Source organism: Orcinus orca, chromosome 7, assembly GCF_937001465.1.
Source record: "Orcinus orca chromosome 7, mOrcOrc1.1, whole genome shotgun sequence".
Classification (NCBI taxonomy): domain Eukaryota; kingdom Metazoa; phylum Chordata; class Mammalia; order Artiodactyla; family Delphinidae; genus Orcinus; species Orcinus orca.
In genome coordinates, this window is record NC_064565.1 from 67,201,249 (window position 1) to 67,213,717 (window position 12,469).

The 12,469-nt window shown below is 36.5% G+C and overlaps 1 protein-coding gene across 5 annotated transcripts in view; it reads right to left on the bottom strand.

Moving 5' to 3' along the window:
- ZNF385B (zinc finger protein 385B) overlaps positions 1 to 12,224 on the bottom strand; it is a 312,338-nt gene extending 300,114 nt beyond the window's left edge. For 4 of the 5 annotated variants that reach the window (XM_012532160.3, XM_033423664.2, XM_033423663.2 and 1 more), the window contains exons 1-2: positions 12,089 to 12,224; positions 11,073 to 11,390 (exon numbers count right to left, since the gene is read on the bottom strand). In XM_012532160.3, the coding sequence (XP_012387614.2) occupies positions 11,073 to 11,388 (316 nt within the window). In that variant the 5' untranslated portion in view covers positions 11,389 to 11,390; positions 12,089 to 12,224. Of the gene's footprint in view, positions 1 to 11,072; positions 11,391 to 12,088 lie in introns of those variants that run through there. The other variant, XM_049712589.1, reaches the window with a different exon arrangement.
- Positions 12,225 to 12,469: the final 245 nt, after the last annotated feature.

The window sequence follows — 12,469 nt, forward strand, 5'->3', positions numbered from 1 at the left end:
AGCTCCTTTCTTTATAGTTTGCCAAATGTTCCTCCTTTGCCCCCACTCATACTCATTCCAATAAGAATAAACTATTTCTAGTTTATCCCAACATGCATTTACATTGCTGTCCCCTCTACCTGGAATGTTGCTTTTCCTTGAATAACTTGAAACTCATTTTTTAAAATTCACTGCAAATATCACCTCCTCTAGGAAGCCTTCTCTGATCTTCATAAAGTTGACCATCCCTTTCTCTGTGCCACATTTACTTTATATGTAGATCATCATTGTTCTTAGCATATCATTGTCATTCATTTATTTATATATCTGTCCTCTCTCGACACTTAAGAGATTGTATTTTTCTAATCTCTGTAGGCACTTGATAATTTTTAAAAAGGAAAACCCCCAAATTTGTGTTCATTATCACATCTGATAATGCTACCAGAATACAGGTGTTTTAGGTGGTACCTTTACTATGAATTTTTAACCGAAATTTTTATTGAGATAATTAGAGATTCACATGCAGTTGTATGAAATAATACAGGGAGTTCCATTGAACACTTTGTCCATCTTCCACTGATGGTAACATTTTGTAAAATTATAAGATAGTATCACAACCAGGATGTTGACATGGATACAATCTACCAATCCTATGCAGATTTCCCCAGTTTTACTTGTATTCATGTGTATGTGTGCGTGTGTATGTGTATGTTTGTCACCTGTGTGGGTCGTGAATCCACCACCACAGAATCCCTCATGTTGACCTTTTATAATCACACTCACTTCCCTCCTGACACCTGTCCCCAGTCTTAACCCCCAAGAACCACTAATCTTTCCTCCATTTCTAAAATTTTGTCATTTCAAAAATGTTGTACAAATGGACTCACAGTATGTAACTTTGTGGGATTGATTTTTTTCACTTAGCATAATTCCGTAGAGATTCATCCAAGTTGTTGCGAGTATCAATAGTTCTTTCCTTTTTATTATGGAGTACTATTCCATGGTATGGATGTACCACATGTTAACAATTCACCCCCCAAAAATATGCAGGTCAAATCCTGGAACCTTTGAATGTTACCTTATTTGGAAAAAGGATCTTTACAGATGTGATTGAGTTAAGAATTTTGAGATGAAGAGATAATCTTGCATTATCCAGGGGTCCCTAAATCTAACTGCAAGTATCCTTATAAGAGAAAAGCAGAGGGAGGTTTGAAACAGACAGAAAAGAAGACACAGACACACAGAAGAGAAAGTGATGTGAAGACAGAGGCAGAGATTGAATTGATGCAGCCACCAGCCCAGGGATGCCCGGGCAGCCAGCAGAAGATGCAAGAGACAAGAAATGGATTCTCCCTATGTATTGCCCATGGAGGGAGTATGGCCCTGTAAATTTCAGACTTATAGACCCCAGAACTTAAAGAGGATGAATTTCTATTGTTTTAGGCTGCCAAGTTTGTGTTAATTTGTTATAGCAGCCTCAGAAAACTAACATAGAGTTGTTCATAGTTTTTGGCTATTACAAATAATGCTGCTATGAAATTCATATACAGGTTTTTGTGAGAACATATATTTTCATTTCTCTGGAATACATTCCCAAGAGTACAATTTCTGGGTCGAATGGTGATTTCATGTTTTGTCTTACAAGAAACCTCTAAACTGTTTTCTAGAAGGGGCTGTACCATGTTACATTTCCATTAGTAATGTACGAGTGATCCATTTACTCTTCAGCCTTGTCATGTTTAGTGTTGTCACTATTTCTTCTTTTAGCCATTCTGACAGGTATATTGTAAAACCTCATTGTGGTTTTATTTTGCATTTCCCTGATGACTAATGATGCTGAACATAGTTTCATGCACTTATTTCTCATCTGTACATTCTCTTCAGTGAAGTTTTTCTTCCTATCTTTTGCCCATTTTCTAATTGGATTGTTTGTTTTTTTTTTTTTTTTACTGTTGAGTTTTGATAGTTCTTTATGTACTCTAGATCCTTTGTTTGATATGTGGTTTGTAAATATTTTCTACCATCTGTAGCTTATATTTTCATTCTTTTCCCATGGTATTTTACAAAGCAAAAGTTCTTAATTTTGAATGAAGTCTAATTTATCAGTTTTCCTTTTATGGATCATGCTTTTGGTGTCAAGTCAGAACTCTTTGCCTAGCCCTAGGTCCCAGAGATTTTCTTCCATTTTTTCCCTAAAAGTTTTATATTTTTATGTTTTACATTTAAATACATGATCCAGTTTGGTTAATTTTTGTATATGGTATAAAATTTAGGTCAAAGTATTTTTTTGGCGGGGAGGGTTGTTTTTATTTTTGCTATTGTTTTGTTTATAGATGTGCAATTGCTCCAGCACCATTTGTTGAAAAGACTATTTTTCTTTCACTGAATTGATTTTGAATTGTCAAGAGTCAACTGAGCATATTTGTGTGAATCTACAGTTCTGGATTCTGTAGTTTTTTCCATTGATCTATGTGTCTATACCGCCACAAAAAAAAACAAACAAAAAACAAAACCCTGGGCTTCCCTGGTGGCTCAGTGGTTGAGAGTCCGCCTGCTGATGCAGGGGACACGGGTTCGTGCCCCGGTCCGGGAGGATCCCACATGCCACGGAGCGGCTGGGCCCGTGAGCCATGGCCGCTGAGCCTGCGCATCTGAAGCCTGTGCTCCGCAACGGGAGAGGCCACAACAGTGAGAGGCCCGCCTACCGCAAAAAAAAAAAAAAAAAAAAAAAATTAAAGAAAAAACAAAAAAAAAACCCAACAGCTTTGATTACTTCAGCTACATAGTAAGCCTTGATATTGGGTAGAGATTTTTCCTACTTTATTTCTTCTTTGTCAAGATTGTTTTAGCTGTAGGGCCTGTGTTTTTCTATATAATTTTAGATTAAGCTTGTCTATGTATATAATAAATCTTGCTAGGGTTTTGAAGGAATCTCATGAAACCTATAGATCAATTTACTGACATTTTAACTATGACATTTTACTGACATTTTAACTATGACAATTAACTGACATTTTAACTATGTTGAGTTTTCCAATTCGTGAATATGGTATATCTCTCTATTCATTTATGTCTTCTTTGATTTCTTTTCTTAACATTTTGTGATTTTCAGCATACAGATTCTGTACATGTTTTTTACAGTATGTATCTAGGTATTTCATTTTTGAGGGGTGATTATAAATGATATTGTGCTTTTAAGTTTAAGTTTCCATGTGTTCACTTTTAGTGATATATAAAGATATGCAACTGGTTTTTGTGAGTTCTCTATCCTGTATAGTTTCATAGATTCTTTGGGATTTATATATGGACCATCATGTCATCTGCAAAGAAAGATTTTATTTCTTCCTTTACAATCTGTATGCCTTTTATTTATTTATTCTTGCCTTATTATGGTGCCTACAATTTCCAGCACTATGTCGAATAAAAGAGGTGAGAATGGACAAACTACCTTGCTCTTGATCTCAGGGAAAAGCAGTCTTTCACCATTAAAAATGATGTTAGCTATAGACTGTTTTGTAGATGTTCTTTATTAAATTGAGGCAATTCCCCTCCATTTCTAACTTGCTGAGAGTTTTTATCAAAAATGAGTATTGGGTTTTCTCAAATGCTTTTATGGCAACAACTGATATGATCATATGATTTTCTTCTTTAGCTGTTGACACGGTATTTTATATTTATTGGTTTTCAAATGTTGAACCAGTCTTGCAAATCTGGAATAAATCCCACTTGATCATGGTGTATAATTATTTTTACACATTGGTGGATTCAGTTTGTTGATATTTTGTTGAGAATTTTTCAGTCTAAGTTCATGAGAGATATTAGTCTGTAGTTTTCTTTTTTTTATTTGTCTGCTTTTGGGTAACACTGACCTCATAAAATAAATTGGGAAGTGTTTCCTCCTCTTCTATTTTCTGAAAGAAATTGTGTAAAATTGATGTTCTTTAAATGCTTGGTACAGTTTTCCAGTAAAACCATGTAGATCTAGAAATTTCTTTTGGGGTGCTTTGTAATTATGAATTCAACTTGTATGATCATTATAGATTGCTTTATCTTGGTTGCATTTGGTAGTTTATGGTTTCTGAAGAACTGGTTCATTTTTCTAAGTTATCAAATTTCTGAACATAAGTTTTTTATAGTATTTACTTATTTTATATATATATATATATATATTTTTTTTTTTTTTTTTTTTTTTTTTGCGGTACACGGGCCTCTCACTGTTGTGGCCTCTCCCGTTGCAGAGCACAAGCTCCGGACGCGCAGGCTCAGCGGCCATGGCTCACAGGCCCAGCCGCTCCATGGCATGTGGGATCTTCCCGGACCGGGGCACGAACCCTGGTCCCCTGCATCGGCAGGCGGACTCTCAACCACTGCGCCACCAGGGAAGCCCTATTATACTTTTAATTGCTGCAAATTCTGTAGTAATATCATCTATTCCATCTGTGTCTTCTTTCTTTTTCATCTTTGTCAGTCTTACTAGAGGCTTGTAAATTTCATTTATCTTTTTCAAAGAGCCAATTTTCTATTTGTTTCCTCTGGTTCTCATTTCTCTGTTTCTCTTTTCTTGTCATCACATGGGTTACCTGAACATTTTTTAGGACTCCATCTTGATTTATTTATATTCTCTTTGATTGTATTGCTTTCTATAGTTTTCAGAGTGGTTGATATGGGTATTACAATATATATACTTATGGCAATCTACTGGTATCATCATTTAGCTACTTCAAATGAAGTACAGAAAACTTACTTCCATTTAGGTCCCTTTAACTTCCACTTTTAATCATTATTATCTTGAGTATCATATGGTTAAATTTCATTTCAATCATCAAATATGTTTTATAAAACTTATGAGGAAAAGGATTGTGTGTGGATTAATTTTACGTATCAACTTGACTGGGTCATAGGATGCCCAGATATTTGGTCAAACACTATTCTGGGTGTTTCTCTGAGTTTGTTTTTGGATAAATTTCACATTTATGTGTGTGTAGATTTTATTCTGAAAGAAATGAGGAACACTGAAACATTTTGAACAAGAATTATATGAACAATCTTACATGACAGAATGTACTTCCTTGCAGCACTGCACAGTCAGTGTTTACCAGGATGACAGGAAAATCACAGTCATGGTAATAAGGAGGGCCTAGGAGATGTGCTGGGAAAAGTTAACAAATGAGAAATTTTCATTACAAGAGTGTCCTTAGAATGAACATACACACACATATATGTATGCATATATAACTATATAAATTCTTATTGATCTGTTATATACTCTTATGAAAATGATTTAATAATGGTATATCTACACAGTTCCATCACGATTTCAAACCTTCAGTAAAATACACTACCCACAAATCTACAAAGTTGATAAGCTTTTGGGGGTCATTAAGAAGCCCACATTTGCCTTAATATTAGGCAGAGAAAAGAGAACATAGGGAGCAGTTGAGAAAAAAAAAAATTCCCCAAATTCAAAAAGAACATGGAATTAAAGTAAGATCTGTCCAATGGATTCTCTTTGGGAACTTACAGAAAGACCTAGAATTATGAATAAATGTGGAAGTGGTTCTCCAAACTTTGTTTTGTCTAAAAAATAAAGGAAAAGGTATTTCAAAATGTTGGAGAACTTAAACACAAGAAAATTGGGGCTATATAATATTTTTAAAGAATCAATTACGTTCAAATTAAGGCTGTACTGAACACAATTTTTAAAAATTTTTTATTGAAGTATAGTTGATTTACAGTATCATGTAAGTGTCAGGTATACAGCATGGTGATTCAGTTATGTATATAACTGAATATATATATATATATATATATATATATATATATATATATCGATGTGCTGTATATGTAAAACTTTTAGGTTGCTTCCATGTCTTGGCTATTGTAAACAATGCTGCAATGAATATTGAGGTGCATGTATCTTTTCAAATTATGGTTTTCTCCGGATATATGCCCATGAGGAGGATTGCAGGATCATATGGTAGCCCTATTTTTAGTTTTTTTAAGGAACATCCATACTGTTTTCCATAGTGGCTGCACCAATTTACATCCCCACCAACAGTGTAGGAGGGTTCCTTTTTCTCCACACCCTCTCCAGCATTTATTATTTATAGACTTTTTGATGATGGCCATTCTGACTGGCGTGAGATAATACCTTCATTGTAGTTTTGATTTGCATTTCTCTAATAATTAGAGATGTTAAGCATCTTTTCATGTGTCTGTTGGCCGTCTGTATGTTTTCTTTGGAGAAATGTCTATTTAGGTCTTCTGCCCATTTTTTGATTGGGTTGTTTGTTTTTTTGATATTGAGCTGTATGAGCTGTTTATATATTTTGGAAATTAAGCCCATTGTTTGCAACCCATTCTGTAGGTTATCTCTTCATTTTGTTTACTATTTCCTTTGCTGTGCAAAAGCATTTAAGTTTCATTAGGTCCCATTTGTTTATTTTTATTTCCATTACTCTAGAAGACGGATTCAAAACGATATTGCTGCGATTTATGTTGAATTTCACATCTGAATCTATAAACTCAGTAAAACAAATTCCTCTCTCTAATATGGATGGGCCTCATCCAGTCAGTTGCAGGCCTGAATAGGACAAAAGACTGGCCTTCCCCTGAATAAGAGGGAATTCCTCCTGCCTAACTGCCTTCGACATGGGCTATCAATTTTTTCCTGCCTTCCAACTTAAACTGAAACATCAGCTTTTCCTGGGTCTCAAGCCTGCCAGTCTTTAGACTGAAACTACACCATCAGCTCCCCTGGGTCTCTAGCTTTCTGACTGCAGATCTTAGGACTTGTCAGTCTCCATGATCATATGAACAAATTCCTTTAATAAATATTCTTATTATATATGTATATATACACCACACACACACACATATATATGTATGTATGTGTGTGTGTGTGTATGTGTGTGTATATATATATACATATTGCTTCTGTTTCTCTGGAGAACTCTTACTGATACAGTTTGTTCTATGCTTCATTCTTTTAGCATTTCCTCTCTATTTGAAAAGCTTCCTTTAGCCAATCTTTAAAAGTAAACTACTAATGATAAATTCCTTTGTATCTTACAAAACTTCATCTGCGTGTGAAGGATCCCTATTTAAGCTATTTAAGCTCTCTTTGCTTCCCCTCTGATTCTTCCTTCTGTAGCCCAGAGTGTTCTAAAATAGTTTTAGGTAAACTCTAAGAATCTTCCTGTTCTTCCATAAGGAACACACTAAATTCTAAATTTAGTGAAAGAACTACCATGTTTGGGGGTCAATCACCTCTTATTCAGAAAAATGGCTCAAGTCTCAACCACCACCCTGTGGACACCACTCCTACCCTGCCAACCCCAAAACCACAATAAGACTGACAGAGAGGAGGGGAAGTTCCCTCTGAAATGAAGTTCTTGGAAGGTTATGTCTACTACCATATCTTTTCTCCTTTGGGGAGGAGATGTGCTACTATTTTTCTCCCTGTATTAATCTGCTAGGGCTATTGTAACAAAGTACCACAAACTGGGTGGCTTAACAATAAAAATTTATCATCTCACAGTTCTGGAGGCTAGAAGTCCAAAATCAAGGTACTGTACAGTGGGTTCTTTCTGAGGGTTCTAAGGGAATGATCAGTTCCAGGGCTCTCTCCTCAGCTTGAAGACAATTATCTTCTCCCTGTGTTTTCACATCATCTTCCCTATGTGTGCATCTGTCTCTATGTCTAGATTTCCCCTTTTTATAAGGACACCAGTCATATTGGATTAGAGTCAACCCTAATGGCCTCATTTTAATTTAATTTCCTCTGTAAGACTCTATCTCCAAATAAGGTCACATTCTGAAGTACTGGGGATTAGGACTCTAATATATCTTTTTTGGGGGAAGGGGGGATAAGTCCCTAAAGCCAAGTGATGGGCAAAAAAGGGAGATAGGCATTTTGTTCCCTGATTAAGTACCTGCTTTGTCAGTTGACAAAGTTGCCAGCCTCCTCTGTGCTACCTGAGCAGGCAAGAGAAATGTGGAGAGAAGCCCCCTACCTCCACCTACTGCACCTCTACCTGCCTGGGCCCTAGCGGCTCTAGGTTTTCAAGAGAAATGTTAGTTGTCAGATGGATTCTGCACATGATCTCAAGCCCCAAGAGTTGGTACGCAGATGAGAGAAGAGGAAGATGCAGCTAAATCTCAGGGACTCCCAATGTCTAAGGGACCATTTGAGGGGAGCTCTTCATCCATAAGGTCTGATAAGAGCATCTGTGACCCACAGAGACAACCAGAATAGTAATTACCTACCAAGAATAGCATTACAACTTTGTCAAGGCTGTAAAGTAAGGACACCTCCACCCCTCCATCCCTCCATGGTTTCCCACCACCCGGGCAGAAGGGCAGGCAGAGGGAGGGGTGGCGGGAGAGCCGACTGTGCCCCACCTTCCACTCTAAATGTCAGTCCAACTAGCCAAATCTTAATTTGGCTATGAAATGGATGTTTTTATAAGTAGAACTATCTTCTAAATTAAAGAGTCCCTCTGAATATACAAATGTGAAAAGTTATGGTCTGAGAAGGTGTTTAAAGGAGCTGCTACCCAGTAGGAAATAGATATTCGATTGATCAAAACTGAGGAAAGTGACTGGAAACAAATAAAATCATGTCAGGCTGACTCCTCATCGAGTTGAGACTCTAGACAGTAGATAATGTGCACATGCACACATAACAGGACTAAGGTATATTCCACTCTAGTTCCTGCTGTTTCGCTTAGCATGATCCCAGAGGCAGTTTTACCTTTCATTAGGTATTCTTCAGAAATACAATTTTTAATGACTATGGTTTCTATCATTCATCTTATAAATGTACTATAACGTATTTAACTTTTCTCCTATTGGACATTCAGGATACAGCTAATGTTTTGGAATTATAAATCATGTCATAATCATCTTTGTACATACATCTATGTCCAATTTCTATTTCAAAGAGGGAACATTGTTATACCTACTTTTTCTTTCAGATGGGAGGATTATGCTAACCAGTTTCAGAAGTTAAGTGACTTGCCTTCATCATATGTTAAACCCAAATCTTCTGAGAATGAATCACTGACTATATTATCAGCATATGAAGACTGCCCTTTGTGCCTAATATAAAACTTGAAAAGCTGTCTCATTTTCTTACCCATTTTCCTACATATTAATATATTGTGTTATACTAGTTGATGAGCTATGTTTTATTTATAGAATATATCCATAATATTCTGTGTATGTCTTAGCTAAATGTATTTTATATCAGCTAGCTAATTTCATTAGTATGGGAGAAAAATGGAGAAATTCATGAATTGCAGCTTTACATGTCTGTTTTCAAAACCCATCAGAGAAAGGTAGTTTGCCATGATAAAAACCATTTGTGACCACAACTATATTACAGCATATTGGTTTGAATTTAACCTGAGTTTATTGCATGGTTGGAACTCTGATCTGCCATTTCCATGCTGTATGAAGCTGTACAAATTTTATCTCTGTGCCTCTGTTCCTAATCTGTAAATTAGGAATAATCTTAGTACCTACCTCAGGGTTCATGAGAAGATTAAATGAGAAAATTCCTATAAAGCTCTTAGGACCAAAATATGTCCCACAGAAAATGTTCAGTTAATGTTAGCTACTAACATTACCTCTTTTAGAAACCACAGGTTAACCTCAATTTAAACATAGATATTTGGATTCTAACAAATGTAATTCAAACCTTTACTCAGGGCTATTTGCTCTCTGATTTAGATATAAGATAGTCATCAGTTTGTACTCTAACACCAACTATATTTTTAATATGTAAATACACATACATTAATGCATTTGTGAATAACAAATGAATATATGATGATAACAATTATCATCATAACAAGTAAATACAAAACAGAAAAGTTATCTTTCTCTATTGTAATAAGTGTGTATCTTATACCCTATAAGTTCCTTTAAGTTCTTTCACAGCATGGTAAGTACTGACTGAGGAAAATAATTTAATAAAATTAAATTATATGCTGGGTAAAAAGTAATTAGGTTTAGCTTGAAAGAGAAAAGTTATTAATTTACAGCAAACACATACAAGCCATTTTTACCGGAGCTTAATATGGATAATGGCATAACTTAACGAAATCAAAAACTATGCAACAGCACCAAGTGAAATTCCAACAAAGGGCTGCACCGCGTCATCTCACTTCAAGTTGAAGGTTCATTACCAAAGCAAACACTTGCTAGAGAGGAATTTGGAGCTTTTCCTCATATTTAGGAGGAGGCTTCTCCTGGCCTCCCAAGTAAACCTGCGGAGGAGGCCTACTTTTTGTAGAAATCTTCACCATGGAAAACAGTACATTTCACATTTTTCTTTCGTTGTGTCACAACGAACAGACCAAAGGCCAGCAATATGAAGGAGGCAGCATTGCCCAAGGATAAGATACAGGGTTTGCAAGACTGTTTAGAATTCAGGGCAGATGCAAGAATGAATCTCCAAGCTTCTGCCTCTATCCAGCCCACAGGAAAGGGTGAGAGGCATGAGGCAGGGAAAGTGCTTGCGGTGGTGCTGGAGCTCAGAGGTAAGCCTTGCTGGTTTTGGCAACGGCTGTTCCTATTGTTAGAACACCACCGGCACGCTGAATATAACACGTCTAGCGCACAAGATTAATGCTCCTTTCCTGCATCATGGATGTTATAAATAAAACTGGAGCTTTTTATATACCACCTAATTGTACGCTACTCAACGGAAAGCAGAGCAAGAAAGCCAAAGAAAGCCTAATTCTGCAGAGAGGAGAAAAAAATTGATATCACTGATCCATTTTAAACACATTTCAAAATATAATAAGGACTGTTCACAAACTATAGAGATACAGAACTATGTCAATGGGCTGATAGACACATTTTATGTTTATATATATTTGTGTCTAGTATAATATATATTAAAACAATAAAAAAATGTATCCTAAGAAGTAACAGACAGCTCTTGGATTTTACCTGTAGGGAAAAGAATATACATTGTGGTAGTAGTTTTAAGGGGAAAGATAAGCCTTGCTCTAAATCCTTCATTTTCTAGAACAGAAGCACGTCTCCCAGCAGGAAATGGGCCCCCAGGCCCTCCCACCTACCTGTGCTGGTGTAAGTGCTGGGGCTGGCCAGTGGTGGCCCGGAGCCCTGGGCTGGGGGCGGAGGCTGTCCATCACTCAGCTGCTTGACTCGTTTGCGGTGAGATTTGCCATTGTAATGGACTTGGGCCTGGGCTGCAGAGTTTAGCTGGATGTTGCACACCTCACAGAAGGAGAACAGAATTTTCTTTTTCTCTTTACTCAGCTGGTCCTCAGGTCTGTCGTTCTTTATTCCCTTATCTTCAAAGCCCCGTAGAAAAGTTGCCATATTCATAATTCCATCTTCAGGGTAGTTGTCAGGGCTTAAGGAATACTTCATACCTAAAAAAAAGTACAAATGCTTATGAAATATAGGCCTTCTTATTTTCTAGTATGATTATGATTAATTTCATGGTATGGTTTAAGTTAAAATCTCCTAGATACTCAGTGATCACGCTTGGAAAAAATTATCAAAAACACTTAACTGAGCAAATATGATCTTTGAACATGTGTTTCCTCTGTCTGGAGCATTTTCCACTCTACCCTTGCCCCTCCTCCCATCACCTCTCAATTCTTTTGCCCTTTAAACTCCTGCTCACCCCTGAGATCTTAGCTGGAGCATTACCCTCTCCTGGAAACCTATCTGACCCTGGAGATAAGGCAGATCCCTGTTTACATGCTCACATCATGCTATGTGACCTCTCTTCAGAACACCTCTCACCATGTGCACGTCATATGTATTTGTACAATTAGTTGATTTATGTCTGTTTCCCCAATAGACTGTGAGCTCTGTGGGGGCAGTAACCTCATTTCTGGGTATCCTTTGGGCCTAGAACTGCAAATTTTACATAATAGGCATTCAAATATCTATTGAAGGAAGGAATAAAGGATGCTACGAATCCATACTATGAAAAAGGGTATGTGTAGACATCAAAGTATACATAATACACACACATCTGCACACCTGCCAACAGATACATGCCCTAACTTGGGGAGGAGGTGAATAACAAAGACAAAAACACATTATGTCTGCAACTTACATTGGGTTGTATTCCAAAAGCCTCTTTATAAGTCAGCCAGTGGGAATTTGAACATATTTTCTTACAGATGTAGTGAAACAAACTGTTTTTAGCTGTCCAGATTAGCCCATAAACATCAATTTAATCTCTGATGAGGGTGAAATGCAGAACATCTGAAACACAAAATAAGAGAAACACAATATATGGTAATCTAGTAATTGAAATAGAAAAAGAGTAAAACAGACTAAGATAAAATTTTGTTTACTTTTAAGTGCTGATTTTCATTGAGTTAGATAAGGGTATAGTGATAAATTATAGCCTAAGTAAAGATTTTAAAGGAGCCTTTTCAGTACCTGAAGAATCTTGGGTAATGAAGATGGCCTTGGCTTTTTATTTTGCTCA